The sequence below is a fragment of the Morus notabilis genome, unplaced genomic scaffold (genome assembly GCF_000414095.1).
Source record: "Morus notabilis unplaced genomic scaffold, ASM41409v2 Scaffold243, whole genome shotgun sequence".
In the NCBI taxonomy this organism is placed as follows: domain Eukaryota; kingdom Viridiplantae; phylum Streptophyta; class Magnoliopsida; order Rosales; family Moraceae; genus Morus; species Morus notabilis.
The window spans coordinates 382332-404311 of NW_010359811.1; the positions used below are offsets into that span (position 1 = coordinate 382332).

The 21980-nt window shown below is 33.5% G+C and overlaps 2 protein-coding genes across 2 annotated transcripts; both read left to right on the plus strand.

The window, feature by feature from the left end:
• The first annotated feature begins 2648 nt into the window (after positions 1 to 2648).
• Positions 2649 to 3164, plus strand: LOC21400525 (shikimate O-hydroxycinnamoyltransferase). The gene has a single exon (XM_010095168.1). It carries the CDS (start codon positions 2649 to 2651, stop codon positions 3162 to 3164), a length of 516 nt encoding a protein of 171 aa, XP_010093470.1.
• Positions 3165 to 8908: 5744 nt separating this feature from the next.
• LOC21400526 (probable LRR receptor-like serine/threonine-protein kinase At1g53440) lies at positions 8909 to 20569 on the plus strand. Its single transcript, XM_024163695.1, has 24 exons — positions 8909 to 9193; positions 11843 to 12020; positions 12925 to 12996; positions 13802 to 13870; positions 13987 to 14058; positions 14150 to 14221; positions 14840 to 14911; positions 14995 to 15066; positions 15186 to 15257; positions 15368 to 15439; positions 15532 to 15603; positions 15890 to 15961; positions 16104 to 16169; positions 16348 to 16410; positions 16509 to 16547; positions 16634 to 16677; positions 16770 to 17134; positions 17298 to 17496; positions 17579 to 17719; positions 18390 to 18508; positions 18637 to 18847; positions 18925 to 19162; positions 19524 to 19674; positions 20053 to 20569. Exons 1-24 carry the CDS (start codon positions 9079 to 9081, stop codon positions 20482 to 20484), a joined length of 3078 nt encoding a protein of 1025 aa, XP_024019463.1. The 5' UTR covers positions 8909 to 9078; the 3' UTR covers positions 20485 to 20569.
• Positions 20570 to 21980: the final 1411 nt, after the last annotated feature.

Here is a 21980-nt window from a genome sequence, read left to right on the forward strand (position 1 = left end):
AGAGAGACCGAGTAGAGAGAGGGGCCAAACTTGAGAGAGAGAGAGAGAGAGAGACAGAAAAATGGGGTGTAGAGAGAGAAAATGAGCGGGAGAGAGTTGAGAGTTTTTTTGAGGTGCTTTCAAATGATAATTTTGACCTAAGTGACATAGGAGTCATTTTACCTCACACTGCTGACATGACAATACTAATTGTGAAAGTGTACAAAAATTGTGCTAAAATTAATAATAATTTATTCAATAATGCTATTATTGAAATTAATCCTTAGAAATATTAACCTGCAGGAAGTTGTCACTGGAGCTCTCCGAACTATTACACTATTCTCTATATACAAACATTAGTAGATTTTCATTTTTTTTCCTCCCTAGAAAAGAGGAACATTAATCTTTAGAATCTGCATATACAGTTTAAGAATAATACTAAGGACGTCAAATTTTCATTCTAATTCTTCTACCAATTTTGAGTTAAAAATTGTCCCGTCAATTAGTAGTTATAACAAAAATGGCAATTCAGAATTGGTTAATGAAACCAAAATCCATATGAGTTTTTTTTTTTTGCTCGAAAATCCATACAAGTTGGAGGTGCTGAAAAAGATCTCAAATGGTGATCACAAACATGTCAGTAATAATACAACCGGTAAAGATTAGACGGTTCATTGATATTCCTGGTATAGTAGATGCTATCACACATACAATCATACTCAATTCGATGGAATTGTTTGATCTTAAAGGGGATCTTCTATAATTTTGCACGTGAGGGGTTATTTCTTGGTTTCGTCCAGTCATTAATAACTTTATTATTTTTAGATAATAGTAGATAGAAACAACGCTCGTAAGGAGTCCTATTGAAACCAAGAAATATAGGCCTGCCTGCCATCCACGCCAGAATAAATGAAGTTTTCCGAAAAAACCTGCTAGTGGAGGAAGATAGAAGACGTTTAGTTTATGAATTAAATCTATGTGGTTAGAATTATTTTCAATTTACGTATATTTTTATAAAAAAAAATACTATAATGAATCACGAACTATAATTTAAATCAGGAAACAAATTTCCGAACAATCTCTTAATCAAATTGCCGCATTACATATGTATACATGGGGCCCACGTCCCGTGGGCATTAAAAAAATGAAAAAAAAAAGCCCTTAATAAGATGAAAGATGAGTTTTTGCAATTATTTGCAACTTGGCCCGACATGAGATTACTCTCCTGTTATCTTTTCGGCTTTCTGATATTTTCTCATATTCCTCCTACACTCCTTTCCATTTGATTGGACGAAATTATAGACCCCGGAATTAATGTTCCGGGACCATTATATTTGTACGAATGTATGCATCTTAACGAGCAACGTTGAAAAATGAGAACGATATCTGGTCAAAAGTATGTTGACGAAAAAATCTTATTTATCATAAAGGGTGAAAACTAACCACGTCATGAGCTTTTTTAGTGCTGTGTCAAATGATAACAAAATATATGCAAGTAAAATGAAAACCACATATTTCATATTATATCTTAATAGTGCTTAATTATTTGGGATAAAGTGATCAAGATATGTCCATAGTTTTGATTTTCAATATACCCATGATTGGAAACAACTTAAGCCCCGTTCATTTTACCGATTTAAAATTAAAATTAAAATTTTATTACAGTAAAAAGTTTTTAAAAACAGTCATATTTAATTTTTTTACTATAATAAAAAGCTCTAATATAAAGTCACATTTTTAATTCCCACCAACTTATTGATATTCTAAACTGTACAGTACACATGCATATTTAGTCAAAGTCAACATTTTGGAATATATATATATAAATATATATAATTACGCGGATATCAACGTTTGTATGAAATTGGACATATTATATATGGAAAAAAGATCCAATTAATAAGCAAAAATAGAAAATAGAAAAGTAGATTAAAAAAGGATAAGTAATTAATTGGACCGCGACCTCCATTTTATTATGTTAAGGATCACTCATTAATAAAAAGTAAATTTTGTAAATAGTAAATAGAATCACAGATAGGATTCATCTTCTATGATAACGGCCTAAAGTTTTTTTTTTTTTTTTTTTTTTTTTTTTTTTTTTTTTTATTGTTGGTTAGATGGGAACTTATCCTACGTGATCTAGTTGGATATTGACGCCTCACATTAGTTCTACATTTAAAATCATGTTAAAAAGTCAAAACCAATACTCTATAACACTATCAACTTCATCTTTTTATAAAACCACGTTAGATACGTTAGGATGGTAGATGTTTCAATTTTTTAGTAGTTGTATGATAAAAGGTGATTTTTAGAGTCTTGAATGAGTCTTTAGGGGAAAAAAAAAAAAAGAAAAGAAAAGAAAGTCTTGAATGAGTATTCAATTTCCAAAGTTAAATGGCGTTTGATATTCAACCAACGTTAAAACCTTTTGACGTCAGTGAAATACAACACTGACATCGTAAAGACAAGAATATTAATAAGTATGCAATAATTGTAACAATGATAAGCAAATTTTAGAGAAATATACACTTTTTTTTTCCTTCCTGCATATATCTGTGAACATGTTTTTGTATAACATCACTTCCACTAATTCAACCAAGATAATCTCTCAACAAAATCATAGCACAATCACTTCCATTTTCAAGTTGACCAAGGACCAACTTAGCACAATGAAATCCCTAGCCAACAAAAATGGTCAAGGTGGGGGGGTCCACTATAGCACATTTGAGGTTTTGGCAGGCCACCCTTGGAAATGTGTTTGCAAAGCACGTGACGTGCCACGTGATGAAGAGACGAGATTGTACTTTCCTGTGAATGGAAGGCCATTTTTGCAGCCACGGCAAATTGCTCTAGCGGGTGATCTCCAAACCAAACCATTGTCGTATGGGGTGAGTCTTATTCATGAAACTTTGGTCAAAATGAACAATGACTACTTAAGGTCAGCAATTGACTATCTTGAGCTTCAACCTGATATATCACCCATTAGACGTGGAGCCCACCTTTATCAGAGTCCAAATTTTGGGATCACTAGTTGGTCTAGGATGGGAACACATGATGCTGATTTTGGGTGGGGCCGACCATGTTACATGGGAATCGCTGCAATAAGCTTTGAGGGAAAATCTTATATTGTGCCTTCTGCAGCTGACGATGGGGGTTATGTCTTTGATTATAGCCTTGCACGATGAACATATGAAGGTCTTTGAGAAGTCGTTTTATGAGCATATGTAATCATTCGTGAGAAAAAGTGGCCTATAACTTCAAGCTAGTTAATTATGCATTTCGTACTACTTATGTTCTGACTGTTTTGTATTGTTCTTTTACTGTTCTTAGACTTATGGAACAATATTAATTGCTATTGGGACACGTTGTAGTGTTTCCTTAAAGTAAATAATGATGTGTGTGTGGAAATTGAAGAACTATAGCTCTAGTACATTTTTTCCCCCTTTAGAGAGGGAATCAATAAAATTCTTTAATCACAACATCCTAATCAAGTTGATTTTATCTCCCACACTAAATTTACACCTCCATTTTATTGAATAAAAAAAGAGTAAATACTAGGGACACCAACTTCAATCTCAATCTTACGTAGCAATTGATATGACATGTAACATTAAATGACGTGATAATATTTTAAAACACCAATCAATATAATAATGACAACTCACATATATCATACAATTGGTAAGCAAGAACTGGATTGGAGTTGGTGTCCCTAACATTATTTATAAAAAAACACCAAAGAATTAAGAAAAATAATTAAAATGAAAATAAAACTAAATTGTAGAATGAAAATAATTTGACAGGAGAATCACCAAACATACATCTTTTATCTTTTATAGTGAAAAATTTGAACTGAGAGAAGGAATAACTGATATCAGAGACGATTAGAACATCTCAACTAGGTTGTCACCCTCTATTCTAATCGTTCTAGTCCTTTATGAACTTCCTAACTCAAATTTTATTAGTAAATGAAAAGAAACATAAAATTACAAATAATTCAGGGTAACATTTCTCATAAAAGAGTAGAAAACAAGAAAATATAAAAACATCCATAATCGACAAAACTATCCTCTCTTCCAAACACCTCCTAGAGCAATAGAGTATATAACACCAGAGAAAACAAAAACACGATCTACTCAAAATATTGGAGGCCTCCTTGTAAACCCTTTCCGATAAAACCCACGGAGAAACCCGAAAAAATAAAAAGAGTGCGTGATCCATGTTTCAGCAGTCATTGGAAGCTTTACAAACAAAATCGATATGTCGCCAGACCTTCTACATCACATGAACCAAGATCCGTATAAGAAGCTGCTAAAAAAAAATTCAGCCAAATTTGAATTTCCATTCAAATTTTATGTCCAAACCTACAACAAAATAGGCTTTTTTTTTTTAATGAAATAGAGTTAAATAAACAATCTCAAACCCGCTCTTTTAAAATGGTCATATACGTATTTTGATGGGAAAAATTATATTATTTATGTTTCTATTTTGATGGAAAAAGTTGGAAGCCCTCAAATCAAAAGTGATGTTGAGCTATTTTCTCTCCCTTGCCATTAAAACACTCAAAAACAAGGGCAAATATAATTTACATGTCCTGTGTTTTATCGCAATCTGCTTTTAGTATTGTGCATTTTTATAATTATAAATGAGTATCTCAACGTTTTGAAAAATCATTTTTTATACTTTGAAGCTGTTTTGGGACAAAAAAATATCCAAACTACCATTCTCATTAATTAAATAGAAACTAATACATAATAATTTAAAACATAAAGAATTTGTGTTGAGAAAATGGAGAGAGTGAGAGAGAGGGGGGACTAATTGATGGTTGAGAAATTTAGCATATTCCAACTAAGTTTAGATTGCTAAAAAACTTATCTTACTTCAAAACTTCCCACTCTAATTTATTAAGAAAATGAGACAACAAATATAAAAAGTAAGAAGTTCAAATTTCCAATCATCACTACTTGCAAAATGAGAAAAAAAGAAATACAACAAGAACAACCTAACAAAATTTGTACAGAGTTTGCTAGTTTATACTTGTATCCACTAGTAGAAATTTAGGATTTAACGACTGTTAATAGACAACGGTTAGGAGAACCGTCGTCTAATCTAGAGTCGTTAAATTGTTATACGACTTAATGGCGGTTTTTATCTGTCGTTAAATAAAACATTAGATGACAGTTTATATACAAAACCATCGTCTAAGATATTCTCAAAATGACAATTTTGGTGGTTAGGCATCATATTTAATAACGGTTTATTCAGAAACCGTTGTTAAAAATAAATAAATATATATATATATATATATATAACAACAGTTTTAATTAAAAATCGTCGTTATATCTCCCTTATGCACTAAAAAAAATGGTGTTGTTTTATTATTTTTCCTAAGGGTTGGTCTATTAATCCTGTGATTTATCAACATTTTTGCCACACAATTAACGCAAGTCACAAATCACTGAACATAAACAAACTAATATTATGTATATTCAAATCAAAATAAATACATGATTTACATTATATGTCTCTTTACAATATGTTATATGTACCTTTATAATATATGTCCCTTTACAAAATGTGCCTATTCACTGATAACTTCTACTAAATGCTCTTTAGTATATGCCTCTATGTTTTTTAGATTATTAACACCGACTCTCATTATATCGCGTATATACCGTAAGATGAAGAACACACATTCTTTGTTCCTCTCTTGTGTCAGAATTTTCTGATAATGAATAAAAAATTTTAGTACATGAAAAATGGTATTCCTTAAGTTCGAGTGATTCAGTGAACGAAATTATGAACATTTACCTTTGGTATGAGAAATTTTGTGAACCCATCTGCATGACGCTCAAACTCAAGCCTTGTTTGCGCCTTCCAACCATGTAATGTACTAATAAATGATGAAAAAATCAATTAATTAGTAAAGAAAATAATATAAATTAGTAGTTTAAAAGTTATAAAGAATGCTAAACTTACACGGCAATCATTCTTCTGAAGTCCACGCGTACTTTCGCCATGAAGGGATCCAACGACAAAACTATCCTCTATTGTATGGCACGAAAAAAGTGCGTTGGGCATCCGATTGTAACAAAAATGTATAAATGGCATTTGCCCACAGCTCTATATCCAGCTCCGCTTGGCCTGGAACGTAGGACTTGAGCATCGGGGACATGAAACCTCAACATCGTAGGACATTCTCCGGATTATACACATGCCACAAGTGACTACATGAAAAATGAAGAAGTTAATTATACATTTAATAATAAATAATAATTTATTGTGAAAAAACAATAAGGATAGTTACTTGCTAACTTTACTCAAGGACCTTTGTTCAACAAAATTCTTGGGCCAGGCAACAAATTCTCCGAGAGCGTCACCCACAGTCGTGCTATCAAATGTAGAGATAGGCAGAGACGTGTCTCTCACATAAGTCGATTGAATAGAGATGCGTACATTTCCCTCCCCAAGTGCAACATCGTAGACAACATTGGTGGGGTGACTATCCAACCACGCCATCCCATCACAACAACGATGAAATTATTCTCCCCCTCTATTGGATCCAGAAGAATGCACTTACTACCATCACCAAGGCCTGATGAGGGGGGCTCTACCGGTGGCATAGCATTATGCACAGTAGAACTCTCCTTAACACTAAGCCGTTGATCCACCGTAGGAGTTCCCATTCCCTCTCCTATAGGTTCTGGGGTATGGCCTTGGGATGATTGCATTGCTTCCCATATGGCCTCGATTCCCTTTTATGCAGCATTGTCAACTCCTCATCCCATCTTGATTTGCTGGTGGAATGAAAATAAGTCGATTATTTGACAAATTGGGATTGCTACGAACATGGTCAAAATATTCTGGGTTTCCCAATGATCTAGTAAGCACATCATCAGTCTCATGAGATCGAAACTTTTCCTGAGACTCTTCTTCAGCGTATTGGTCCTATAAAATTTAGAAAAAAATATTATAAATTTCTTGGTACATTTCCATTGATTGAACAAATATTAAAAAGAAAACGATGTAGTTTTAGTTAAAATTCACCACATATGAATAGTGCTTTCACTATTTGATCACTGTTCACTTTTTTTCCTTTCATATTTTCTTTTATCTTTTGCTTTTTCCCCAAAGTTTTATATTTTTTCATTATTCACTATCTTTTTAATTTTTTTTCTTTCATTTACCTAAATAAGTTTTTCTTTTTTAATATTAATACGGTAATTAAAACTTAACACTTGAATTACTTCACACGTGAAATTGAACTAGTATATATATAAATGAGTAAAGTTTTTTGTAGAAGACTTATAGAAATAAAACTTAAAAATATAAAGTTTAGTGCGGATATATATAAAAATATTAAATTTTAGTGGACAAAATTGAAAAGTTAAAATTTTTAAAGGCTCGAATTTTAGAGGATGTTTGGTTGATGGATTCAGAATCATGATTCAGAATCATTCTCGATTTACGTGTGTTTTTTGTGAGATACTGTGACGAGCTACGAATCATGATTCGAACCATGGTACAGATCCTTCAACCAAACGCACTAATTTTTTTTATGTCTCATTCATTTCACCGATTCGAGTTTTCAATTTTAGGTGTCTACAGTAAAAAGCTCTCATAAAATATCACATCTAACTTTTTCTGCTACAGTGAAAAGCTCTTAGAAAATGTCACATCTCAGCTCAAATTGAAAACTCGAATCTGCGAAGTGAACGAGACAAAACCGCCCTACTCGTCCCCAAATAGCCCCCCCTGCACAGTTTAATAGAGTTTTATAGATAAGGTATTTTTATATATATATATATCATACCTAAAATTCACTAATTATTATTTAATTGTTTTTCAGAATATAAATAATTATTTCTTAAAAGAATAAATATAATATTTAAATCCTAAATGATATTGGATTTTCTTTAAAAAAAAAGTAAGCCTCGTTTATTTTATTGATTCGAGTTTTGTTATTGCTACAATAAAAAGTTCTCAGAAACTGTCACATCTAATTTTTTTATTATAATAAAAAACTATCATATAAAATCACATCTCAATTTAAGTTAAAAATTTAAATCAATGGACTAAACGGACCCTAAATTTGTATTGCCACCAATCTCCAAAATAACCGTGTTGTTTTCCAATGCCAAAAATTTCACACGAGTCTCGGATGCTGACGGGGTTGTTCTTTTATAATTTTGAGTTAGGATGACTTGAGTGACGATCTTGAGTTGAATTTGAGTTATAACTTGAGTTGAAGTTGTAACTTGAGTTTGTGTTTGGATGTGCACATTTGAGTTATGATTTGAATTGAGAATCTATTTGAGTTTGTGTTTGAGTAAGTCAAAACTTAAATTTATATTTAGATAGTATTTTAATAAAAATTCAATGGTGATGAAAAATTTTAATAGGGTATATGGGGAGGTTTTATTCGTCTTTTCGTTGTGAATGCATAGAAAAAAAATCAACTACATCAGAATTAAAATGAAAAAGTTATGACATTTTTAAAAATAGAAAAAATATTATTCATTAACTTGAGTTTGAGTTTATAAATTTAAATTTAAGAGAAAACTTAAACTCGAGTTTAACCTCAAACTCAAATTTAAATTTAAATTTAAACTCAAATTTTACAAAAATATATAAATTTAAATAAAATTATAACTCTAATTCAAATTTTTTTTTTAATTTTGTTACAAAAGAACAACCCACATTTCTTACAAACACAAAAGGCAAATAAATCCGGAGGAGAAAGCAAATCAAATCCACTTGCGTTCCTCATTGGCGGCTCTCTCTTTCTGTCTCTTGCTTGCTCTCTCCAAACTCCTTTTTACTTCGCTTGCTACTAATTCCGTACTCGTACTTTCGTGCTTTGATTCTCTTGCTTTTTGGTGTTCATTTCCACAACTACTATTCTGTTTCCCATAAAGCCACTCTTGAAATCAAAAAGAGCGATCTTTCCTTCTGATTTCGCATGTTGATTCAATCACTCTTTCACTTTTGCGAAACTTCTTAAATCTCTCTGTAATCCTCCTCTTCTTCTCTCTCATCATTCTCTCTTTCTCTCTCTTCTTTCGCTGCTCTGTTTTTGTGACGGAAGAAGGAAAAAAAATGGGATTCGTTTTCTCGACGAACGAGATTCTCGCCCTTTTTGTCTTCGGATTTCTGGCTTTGAATTGTTTCGGCGGATTTGGATCCGAGGCTCAACTTCTGCCTGAAGATGAAGGTACATTTTCGAAACATTCTCGGTTCCAGTTTTTTGAATTTTTGTCAGTGAAATTTTTTCAAATTACTTGTTTGAGTTTGAGACGGTGTTCCGTTTACTGTATGGATTTTTTTTTTTTCCTTTTTGTGTGTGTGTTTGGTTGGTGAGAAAGGGAAAGAAAATTAATGCTGCTAGTTTTGCTTGTCATGTGCGTATTTGCTTTCTTTTGAGTTTCGTTTTCCGTTATTTTCTCATCCCCGTTTTTCTTAAGCATTCGAACAAATTCCTCAATTTGTTTTCTCATGCTGTTTCTCGGCATTTTTCTCAGCAAGCAAACAATGCTCAGCGAATCAGTCTAATTATAAAATTTGATTTTCCAGCGAAAAACACAAATTCATTCTCCGACCATTCAGAAAATTGAAATAATAGTATACACCAATATTTTTAACTATTATGAATGAGGGTAATATAATATATTTTCTCAAAATTGATTGGGTTCAAAACCTTTTAATTACTTAGCAATATAAAGGCCTCATTGCGATTATTTTACATTTTAATGTCGACCTTAATTTCTTAGAATTGGATTCTTCTTTGGATCACAATACCGACCTATTTCTTTTAATCCTTATTTTATATAGAAATAGTTATGTCTATCGATAAGATTGTCCATTTTTTCATGTTTATCATAAATAAAATATGAATAAAGGATTGTCTATTTCTGATCAATAATTTGAAGTTTTATCAATTCCTTTGTTGGTTTGGCCCCACAAGGAGTCTTATTCGTACCTTACGCTTGAGATATTTTTCCCACGGGAATACAAGAGCATATTTGTTTAGCTTTTGATTGAATTTTAGAGGAAATTTATAAACCGTCCTTTCCTGAATTCAAACCCTCATAATTATACTCTCTATCCCCATTTAAATTGTCATTATGTATTAAGTTTTTAATATATTTCTGGCTTAAATATTCATATGTTGGGCTTTCTAATTAATTTACCCACATGATTGTCCATTGTCCAGTCCACACGTGAAGGAAAGTGTTAAAGTATAAAATTATTGTTAACCCACCTCTTAATAGCTTAAGCTTTTAGTATGAATTAGTAAACTAACAGTCTATGAAAACCACCGTTAGTGCACGTTACTGTATAAGGGTAAAAAAGGCAGAACGTGGTTGCACAGGACACACATAATGGCCCTGTATGAAATTAAATGTTTGTGCAAGTGGAAGATATTGACGTTGAAGTGTTAAAATAGGTGTTAAATTAAAGCGAGAGAGTCTTTTTCTCATTTTGAATACAGGCCAACAGAGAGTAGATCAGTAGATAATGACTTTACATGTCCGGTATATATTATTATAATATTTTGGATAGGGATGCAAGAGTAAATTATTTGTTATTCTGACGCTACACTTATCGTCACAAAGGCTTTTTTCAGTCCATGTGTTCATCGATTATTGAATGCTGTCGGGTAGAGGCTGCTAAGAAATGGTCTGCATTCAATTTCATTACTGCCGTTTTTGGGATTAACCTAAAGTATCACATTGGGGTCATTATTTTCTCTACCATTCTTTTACCGAGAAGTGAGAAGCTGAAAGTTGCAAACCCGTGAAGGATTGGACTAGTCAACCACTTTTCATCTTTCCTTTTCTTTTTAAATTTTATTTTTTGAAAATTTTTATAGTGTTTCGGTTTTTTTTTTTTCTTTTTATGCGCTTTATAATAAAGTCACGTGTAAAATTATTACAGGTTCCCATTCTTTTGTTTTAAATTAATAATGACCATAGCGCATATATCTCTATATATGTGTGTTTTTCATGGTTGTTTTAATATGTACATATATTAGTGGATATTATTGTTTTAATCGTGTTATATTGATAAGACTATTATAATAAAATGAGTAATATTAACAACAAAAATTAAGATCATTAATGGGATTTAACTCTTATCAGAGCACGTAATTGAATTTATATATTTAAAGTATAACCACAGTTTAAATGATCATTATAAACTCGTCCATAAAACATATATTTATATACAACTAAGAGACAACTGTATGGTTACGTAGTTACGTGTAGGTTATTATAATTAGACATTTTGATGGGCTGGATAAGGCTAGTTGAGAAGATATTGATTAAAAATATGTTTGACTTGTAAACATGGGTGACATATATGGACCATTTCCAGTTATGCCATCTTATCTACAGTCTATTAATTGTCGGACGGTGGACATTGAGACGAGATCAATAACAAAAAAATATTGCTATTTAAATTGAATTTTAGTGTGACCATGTGATCTTTATTACATATTAAATAATGTTCGTGCTTGACTGAAGTATGGGGTGGTCAAAAGGAATAGTCATCTTAATTGGTTTTATTAAAAAGATTTCTGTATGAATTAAATAACAAATAAGTGTATCAACCTCATTAAAAGATTTTTTTTTTTAATTTCTTTGGCTAACCAATGCTTATATAGAGACGTACTTCGAGGAGTATACATACATAGTATATAATGAGGAAAAACAATTTATTAAAAAATGACACTTGAGAATATAGATGAATTTAAGGTGATAAATTAACAAACGATGAGGATGGGAAGAGTTTTGAAGAATAAAAGGTTTCTGATCTGTTGAACATATCTACGTTTTTCTGATTCATTTGTAATATGTGGCAGTGAAAACTCTTGAAACAATTTCCAGAAAACTACAGCTGAACAGTTTATGGAACATCAGCCGAAGTTCTTGCAGAGACGGTTTTGGCTTAAATGCGACGTTAGGAGTAGACGTTATAAGCAATCTCACGTGCGTTTGTTCTAATTCCACAAATGGTACTATTTGTCATATCAAATCCATGTAAGTACTTTTTTCTGGTCCTCATTTTTCACATTAATGCACACGCTAGAGAAACACCATATTATAATTGATGGCGGAGCCAAATTTTTTTTTTCAGAGAGATGCAGGGAAACAAAAGCTTTGAACTTAATTAAATTACAATGCAACTATATTTTATTGAACTTTATTTCTCTTATTGCCTTTGTTTTATCCATTTTATGTATTTTATTTTGTATAAGTTTACATAGTTTTAGAGTTGATTTTTAGTTCAATTGGAGTTTTAACATCTACTTTGGTAATGCAATTTAAAAGATTTTAGGGGGACATACAGCAAAAAATAAAGTTAATATTTTTAGGGGACAAAATTTAGTTCTGTCCATAATTATAGGGATAAAATGATTTTGCTATCTTGTGTTATAGCACAACATGCTTTTAGTGCTCTGTGTTTTTTATAATATTAAAAGGATACCTCGACGTTTTTAAAAATATTTTCTTGATAAAGCTGATTTTTGAGACATACAATGTCGCAACTACCCTTTTTGTTAATTAAATAGAAATTAATGTTTTTTTTCAAAAATCTAAAAATATTTTAAAATATTAAAATATTTAAAAGGAAACAACAAAATAAAAAAGTTCATGATTTTTGTTCTACATTTATTAGTTTTGGTTAATTAAATATAAGGGTATTAGAGTCATTTTACGTCTCAAAAATCACTTTTAAGGTACGAAGAAGAAGTTTTAAAAATATGGAGGTATCATTTTAATTTTATAAAAACACATGGTACTAACACATGCATTTTATCCCTTGATTATATATGCATGGGGCTATGGGCTTATTAAATGTTTGCCAAGTGAGTAGGGGAGTTATGTTTTCTTTTCCTTGTCCTTTTTCATATCATTTATGTATTGAAATGTGGTATGACAGCCAATTGAAGAGCCTCAATTTAGCGGGAGTTCTACCTGAAGAATTTGGAGATCTTACTCATCTTGAAGAACTGTGAGTGATATATGCTCTCTCACTTGGAAAGAAAATTTCAGAACTAGCTATACGTACTATTAAATCGTAATGATTTTCAAATAATTTAAACTTATTGGAAGAATTAGCAAATAATTTTGTTTTATTAATCTAATATGATGTAGATATTTATGAACTTCACTTAAGCTATTCCCATTTGCAAATGCTTAGGATAATTTATTTATTTTTGCTAAAGAATTGCTCTGCATGCAAATTTTTAAATACGAGGACAATAGAATTTTACAACTATAGTACATTTTTAGTTGTCATGCGTTGGATTGTAATATCTTAGAGGAAGTTGAAAAGTCAAAAGTGTCATGTTGAAAATTTAAAAGAAATTCACTTGTTTTATATTAAGTTGGGGATTTCACACTTATAAATTTGATGTCCTAATTTTTCTTTATAACAGGCGCCGTATTTAGGTTTAGCGAGGTTAGATAAAGATTATCTTATTCATCATGTTGCTCTTACGTTAATAGAGTACTACTATAAATTGTTCTTATTTTTCTTTTAAAGCCATTTTATTGCTCTAAGTATGTAGTATAGAATAAGACGTCTAATTCTTAAAATTTTATATAGAAATATACATGCGCACTGCTCAGTAAGTAATAAATAAATATTTGTGTAATAATAAATATATGTTCATAGTGTTCACAAGTGTATATGCGAGGGCGATAAGCGTATTGGGTTTTCCATTCCATCTCTTCTTCAACATGATCATGACATTAAAAGTTTTACATATGTAGTACTAAGTACACCGGAAATTAACTTTTCTATCATCAAACAGTGATCTAACTCGCAACTACATCAATGGATCAATCCCTCAAACCCTTTCTCGTGCCCCTTTACGCATTCTGTAAGTCAGTTATTATGTGCGTTGATTACATCTATATATGAGTCTAAGAACTATATATATATATATATATATTTCAATATATCCAAGTTTAAACTCTCGGTTATCGTGTGTTGCAGGTCTATTTTGGGAAACCGACTTAGTGGTTCCATTCCTGCGGAAATTGGCGAAATCACTACGCTCACGGATCTGTAAGCCATGCAGTATAACTCCATATATAAAATTGAACAAAGAAAGGTTAAAATGTATAACGTTAATAGATTTGAATTGCATATTTTCCAGGGTCTTGGAAAATAACTTGCTGGGTGGGCCTCTTCCTCCAGGGCTTGGGAGCTTGGGTAATTTGCAAAGGCTGTAAGACAACTGTCCCTGTTCTTTCTTTTTTGTTCTTTTTTTTTTTAAACTTAATTTTGGAAATTTTATTTTAAAATGCACTTTTTAATTCGGGTGTCATACTAAAAGGTGCGCTAGTACATGAAAAATAATCCTTCTGATGACGCATATTATAAGGCTTTGACATCCAAATTCTTCAACTAGATTTGGTGGGTCGATTGGCTGTTAACGTTTTTTTTTTTTCAACGTTTATCACCGATTGACGTATATCACCGATTTGGTGGCTGTTAACGTTTTTTTTTTATTCATTTTTCAAACTTTGGAGACTGCTTCATGTTTTGCATGCTTGATGTGGTAAACTGTAATTTAAGCAAAACTTTGTGGACATTTAGGTCCATATAACTCTATTGTCTTTCTATCTCGATACAATGTAAATGGGTGATGTTTTTGCCTTTAAAAGCTATTGACAATGTCAGTTTCCTGAAGGTTATTTTGCATATTAAGTCTTCTGGAGCTGTCACACACACACACGCAATGAATATATATTTCCTGTCAGCAACTTTTTCTGTGTGCACCTTGTAGATTTCTTTTATGAAAGTTGCTTTAAATAGCTCTTGATTAATGGTTTCTATTGCACAGCCTTCTGTCTGCAAACAATTTTACAGGACAAATACCAGAAACATTTGGAAATTTAAAGAACTTAACCGACTTGTAAGTGATGCAAGGCTTCATCATCTCTAGTTTTCTGAAGTTAAAAGATTTTTCATTCTAGCTTACTTATATATGGCCTGCAGTAGGATAGATGGGACCAGAATATCAGGGAAAATACCTAGTTTTATTGGGAACTGGACCAAACTTACCAGACTGTGAGTATTGAAATTTTCATTCCATTTTACGTGCTTTTCTCTCTTATTGAGAAATAATTTGGAAATCACTTAGTTTTGTCATTATTAAACATTAAACGTCAACAAGTAATTTGTTTCAGGGATATGCAAGGCACTTTCTTGGAGAGCCCTATTCCTTCAACCATAGCAAATTTGACAAACTTAGAAGAATTGTGAGAGCATTCTCCTTCATCTGATAATTATAGGTTTTGTTTTGGTTATATCTGACTGAAGTTACTAATTAAATTAGTGATTGAATTATCTGACTCGGCTTGTTTCTCAGGAGGATATCTGATTTGTGGGGATCAGCTATACCTTTCCCTAATTTGGAGGATTTGAAACTTTTGGAAAGATTGTGAGTGCAACATGACCTAAAATGCTGCAACTATTGCAATGGCTCTCTTCTATGGAACTTATAAAGTTCTTCCTTTCACTTTTCTGATTCAGGGTCTTGAGGAATTGCTTAATTGTTGATCAGATTCCACCATACCTTGGACAAATGACACAGCTGAAATTACTGTAAGTGCTTATAATTGGTATAGTAGTAAGCCTAGCAAGTGAATTTGCGCAAAATAACGACCCAGTCAAAAGTTTTGAAGCTTTTGTTGTGATTAATGCTTATCAATTTTCCATGACTTAAGGATTTCTGTTCAAAGCTCTGACTAGTTGTCCTTGTTCTTTACTTCTAAATGACAACATTTTAAACTACATAACACATATCTTACTGAAGAAAGATTGATTAATTTTGCTATGTAATGTGTGAAGATAAAAATACTAAGGTAGACTTATATGTGGCTATTTCTAGGGACCTGAGTTTCAACAGGTTGACTGGTGTTATCCCAGTGGAGCTGCAAAGTCTAACTAAACTAAATTACATGTAAGTCGATTATTAATATATGATCAATGCTAAGTTTATCCAACTGTTTGAGGTTTAAATTATTTCTCAAATATGTTATTTGTGTATCTCTCAATGAATTTTTTGAAAGGTGATAACGATTGGGGTTGATCTACGTGTGTAGGTTTTTGACCAAGAACTCTCTTACTGGAGAAGTACCATCTTGGATAATGAGCAGCAAGGATGACATGTTAGTAGATTATGCTATTTATTTCCTGTGAAATTTGTGTCGTTTTGTTGTAAATTTATTTATGCACCGCGTGCTGTAGTTTCACAAGTTATTGCAATGTTTTACGTGAATGTGTGGTTAATCTACCATCCTTTCTTGGCCTATCAAACTAAGAAAGTTGTGATTTATCTGTTTGCAGTGATTTGTCTTACAACAATTTTACAGTGTCAGCTGGTCAGCTTAGTTGTACAAGTTTGTCTCCGTAAGTTTGGACCTAAAGATTTATCTGTTCCTCTTATATTTTCTGCTAAATTCCTATCACTTATTATATGGCTACTTATTACTTTTTATGTCGAACAGGAATCTCATTTCTAGTTACCCATCTTCTGTGACCCAATCGTAAGTCCCTTCCCACTGACTTCTAATGATGTCTAATGAAACTTTATATAACACATGAATGACTAAGACTTGATTTCAACGTATAGATGGTGCTTGAAGAAGGGCCTTCCCTGCTCCGGAAGAGCACAACGTAAGGATAAGTTCATATGAAATCAATCACATGTTAAGATGCATTTGTTTGATGGTTGTTTGAATTAATTATGTTCAATACTTTAACCGCAGATCATTCTTTGTTTATCAATTGTGGAGGGCCAAATTCGAATTTCGATGGCAATCAGTATGAAGAGGACACGCAAAATGATGTCGCAGCAACCTTTTATTCTACAGCAGAAAAATGGGGCTTTAGTTCGACGGGGGTCTTTACGGGTAATGACAATGGGAGATTCATCTTCCAAGATAATTCTCAAAATCAGACTAAAGCAGAAATTTACCAAACAGCACGCCTTTCCCCTATATCACTCAAGTACTATGGCCTTTGCATGCAAAAAGGAAGTTACAAAGTTCAACTTCACTTTTCCGAAATAGTTTTTTCTAACAACCAGAAATTCAGCAGCCTCGGCCGGCGCATATTCAATGTCTCAATTCAAGTACGTAAAAGTATATTATATTAGACTGATCGAGTAATCACTTCATTCATCTATCATTAATATGTCTCTTTATAAGATGTAACTTAACTTTCCAAGAGAAAAAAAAAAAAGAAATGAAAATTTTAGTTAATGCTACTAATGTTTCTAACTGGATTGTGAACAGGGGAATTTAGTTTTGAGGGATTTCAACATCGTGGAGGAAGCTGGAGGTGCTCACATAAGCGTCGTCAAAACATTTGATAATATCACTATCGATGGTAGCACTCTAGAAATACACTTGTACTGGGCGGGCAAAGGAACTAATTCTATTCCTTCGCGTGGCGTCTATGGACCTCTTATATCTGCTATTTCTATTACACCAAGTATGTTTGACTCATAGATCATGATTTCTACTTTGCTTTCCACTCACGATTAGAGATCATGATAACTTTTTTTTTTTTTCAGACTATAAAGTCAATACCGGGGGTGGCCTATCTGCTGGAGCAATTGTTGGTATTGTGGCTGCATCGTGTGTTTTTCTCATGTTTATTCTGCTAGTACTTCGAATGAAGGGTTACTTGGGTGGAAAAGACATTGAAGATCCAGGTGAGGAGTTATGACACTAGAAATATTTGCACATAGAATTCTTGCCTCTGAACTAATTGTTCACTCTTACAAATAGGAAGTACACTTGAATAGATTGGACGTTTTTGATTTGTGTGGTCATTTAGGTGCATGTGCATGACATTGATTTACTACTCTTTCTTTGCACCTCTTCCTTGATTTAACTTGCCTGTGCTTCCATTGGTGGTTTCAAAGAGACGGGAAGTTTTGAACCGTTAGAAAGCGCTTTTAAGGTTTTAAAGTTATAAGGGAGCCTGATATTTGGTTACTTTAAGCAGATCAGATCCAATTTAATGAGTTCAATGACATAGGCATCATATTGTTGCATAGGGATAGTTAAATTACAACAATGTTTACACGTGGTTGCTGTTGAATTTCAAACTGGACAAACTGTATTCACATGTAGTTGCTTTTGAGATCTAAACCAGAAGGAAAAAAAAAAAAGCTCATGGATGACTAAGCTAATACAAGAATGTATTATATCCTGTTATAGTTTTGTTTGCTTGTTATTTGTGTAACACTTGAAGAGTAATGGACTTGTTTTGTTCGTCAGCGCTTCACAAAGGCACTTTATGTTTAAAATTAACTAGTTCTGTTTCCATTTTTACTATCATATTGGACGCCAAGTACCTAAAGTCTTTTTTTGTTACAGAACTACGTGCATTAGAGTTACAAACAGGGTATTTTTCATTGAGACACATTAAAGCTGCTACCGCTAACTTTGACCCTGCAAATAAGATAGGCGAAGGAGGTTTCGGACCAGTTTACAAAGTAAGTATATCACGACCTTGTCCTCGAGTATACACATTTGAAAATTTGTTTATTTGTGCTATCAAAAAAAAAAAAAAAAAGATGTGGTCATCTAAAACATTTGATTTGGATTTGCATGCATATTTTAGGGTGTACTGTCAGATGGTCGTGTGGTTGCTGTTAAGCAGCTGTCATCAAAATCAAAGCAAGGGAACCGTGAATTTGTTAATGAGATAGGCATGATATCTGCATTGCAACACCCAAACCTTGTGAGGCTTTATGGTTGCTGCATTGAAGGGAATCAATTGTTGCTTATATATGAATACTTGGAGAACAATAGTCTTGCTCGTGCACTCTTTGGTAAGTACTGCTTTTTCATTGTCATAAAGCACTTAAAGCACAAGATTTTCTCATTCTCTCTCTTTCTGTGCTGATAGGTTCCTCGGAACACCGACTACACTTGGATTGGCCAACAAGACAGAAGATATGTGTGGGGATAGCAAGAGGGTTAGTTTATCTTCATGAGGAGTCGAGGTTGAAAATAGTTCATCGAGATATAAAGGCGACAAACGTGCTGCTTGATAAGGATCTAAATGCCAAAATATCTGACTTTGGTTTAGCAAAGCTTGATGAAGAAGAGAACACCCATATCAGCACACGCATAGCTGGAACAATGTATGATTCTTTCTCTGATCTCATTCTCGTTAACTATAATTTAGTTTTATTCTCTCTCTCTCTTTCCTTGATGAATAGTATGGTGTTTCTTGGTTGAACATAGTATCAGGCACTAAATTAGTTCAATCATAAAATTTCCAAGAAAAAAGGTTAAACCAAAGTGCTAGCGGGCTATGGAGTAAAAGTTCGCTATTAAACCGAATAACTATTAATAGAAGATATTTGAAGGATGATATTCTTTTCTTATTGCATTCGATGCGAACATAGTGTTCAGTTTTTAAACATATTGCTTGAACTGCTTTGCCGTTTATTGGCTATGGCACTGTACTCACTGATGCGAACCTACTTGTTTTATCTACAGAGGATATATGGCTCCTGAATATGCAATGAGGGGTTACTTGACTGACAAGGCAGATGTTTACAGCTTCGGAGTCGTAGCTTTAGAGATTGTCAGCGGGAAGAGCAACACAAATTACAGGCCAAAGGAGGAGTTTGTTTATCTTCTGGATTGGGTGAGTTGTGAACTGCATTATGTGGTTTCTCAAGTATATATGTCTGTTATTTTCTCACCCCTGTGCTTTTCTTAAAACAAATCAGGAATTTCTTTTGAAAAATTACATAGAATTTAACTCTTGAATATACACTACTTTATTTTATATTTCACAATCTTATGATAGATTTGGACTGACTTACACACTGACACGCGCGCGCACACATTATGAGCATTTAGTTGGTGTATTATAAAGCATTATTCTTCAGAATTCTAGTCTAATGTCACTCAATAGGAAATACCCCTTATTAATATTATTCTTTTGCATTTCATTCCTTTTGCAACTAACTTCCTATGTGAATCTATTCATGAGGACTAACTTTTCCTTTCTTACCTGAAGGCCTATGTCCAACAAGAGCAAGGAAATCTATTAGAGCTTGTGGATCCTAGTCTTGGTTCAAACTATTCGAAAGAGGAAGCTCTGACAATGCTTAACTTGGCACTCTTATGCACCAACCCATCTCCCACTCTTAGACCAATTATGTCTTCTGTGGTTAGCATGCTGGAAGGCAAAATCCCGGCACAAGCTCCGTTGGTCAAGCGCAGCTCATCGGAACAGGATCCGAGGTTTAAGGCCTTTGAGAAACTTACACAAGACAGCCAAACGGACATGTCGTTGTACTCGCCAGACAGTCACGGAGGAGGCATCTCTTCAGATGGACCATGGATTGATTCCTCTATTTCTCTCCACAGTAAAGATGATACTCAAAACAACACCTCAACATCAACAACCAGGCTTCTCAAGGATCTCTATGATGTCAATTTGGAGTGATGGAAAAAAATGTCTAACAAGAGGAACAGCTTTTGTTTTCTTGAATTCTTTTATTTGTTTTGCTTTTCGTTTTCCAATTTTGTTTATTTATTCTGTAAAGCTGTTGAAAGATAATAATTTATTCCCGTTTGGGTGTAGCAATGTTTTAACATATAATCGAACACATGATAGAGATGGTGAATGTAATAGCGATCTTTTTCTTTATTGGTGACTGGATGACGGTTTTGGAATAAAATTTACACTTCATTTCATTAGGAAAAAAGAAAAAAAGAAGGAAAACTTTGAAGCTAAAGTAGGCAGTTAACAGTTTTGTTCTCGGGAAGATTTAGATTTAGAGTAAACAAGGAAGACATATTGTGTTGGTACTGTTAAGCACCAATCCAACTTTCCCAAGATTGCCTTTTCCATGGCCAAAATCTGTTCTTTGGCATAGGCATTGTCTGAAATGCAGGCAAAGTCATTAACCTCAGGTGCCCAGATTTCTTCCTACTTGCTTGCTAGAAGCATTGAGCTGATGCCAACCAATTGAAGCTCTCTCCTCGGGACGACTTTCATTTAGAGGAACCGGTCGACAATGTTGAAGGTAGAGAGTCTCTGGCATGAGCTCAAATTTGTTGTGAACTTTCTACCAGCCAATCAACCAAGATTGATGCCCCTGTAGTCGCCTAACTTGATCTCACCCTGTATTATACTGATACGAGCCAGAGCCAGGAGCTAGGAGAAAGAAACAGTAAATAGTAGGAGGTTGGCTGCATGGCTGTCGTGGACGGGTTGTAACTGAATTTAGTTAGTTGTTAAGAAATGCTGTGAAGTTAGATATCTTTAGAAAGAATAGAGATTGGAGAGTATAGGAGAGTGGTGATCTCTCGAATATCACCTGTGCAAAGTGTTCTTCCTTGTTTAACAAACTTCATTCATTCATCCTGTTCTTTACTAATTCGCTGAGGTTTCCATCAAATTGGTACCAGAGCAGATTCCTCTGGGAATGGTAGCTTCAAAAGTCGGTAAAATGGATGGAAGATTGAAAGTTGTTGAGAGAGACGTCGGAGAACTCAAAACGGCTGTCGGACAACTTTCAGAGGATATGGGAGCCGTGAGGGAGTATATGAAGGAGCTTACTGGTTGGATGCGATCGGGAGGCAATGCGAATCCACAGGCCGAGCAAACTAAGGCATCGGCTTCAAGCGGTGATGAAGGTGGTGGTCCTACCGTGGCGGCGAATCGTTCCCGTAATGGACCAGCTCCGAGCGGTTGGGAACCGCATTTCCGTCGAATGGAAATTCCTCTCTCTTTAACGGCGAGGATCCGCACGGTTGGTTATTTTGACTTGAGCAGTATTTTCAGGTGCAAGGCGTCGAAGAGGCAGCGGAACGTGTGGTGGCGGCTGTGATTGGACTCTAAGGGAAGGCATTGAATTGGTTTCAGTGGATGGGATCCAGATCAGGTAACGTTGATTGGCCGATCTGCAAGGAACTGGTGTTACAGAGGTTTCGATC

Excerpts from the sequence above, each read along its gene's own strand:
- LOC21400526 (XM_024163695.1), top strand. The coding sequence starts at position 9,079 with ATGGGATTCGTTTTCTCGACGAACGAGATTCTCGCCCTTTTTGTCTTC. Across the intron at positions 12,997-13,801 it reads CTTACTCATCTTGAAGAACT|TGATCTAACTCGCAACTACA; the intron begins GTGAGTGATATA and ends ATCATCAAACAG. Across the intron at positions 15,258-15,367 it reads TTGACAAACTTAGAAGAATT|GAGGATATCTGATTTGTGGG; the intron begins GTGAGAGCATTC and ends CTTGTTTCTCAG.
- LOC21400525 (XM_010095168.1), top strand. The coding sequence starts at position 2,649 with ATGAAATCCCTAGCCAACAAAAATGGTCAAGGTGGGGGGGTCCACTAT.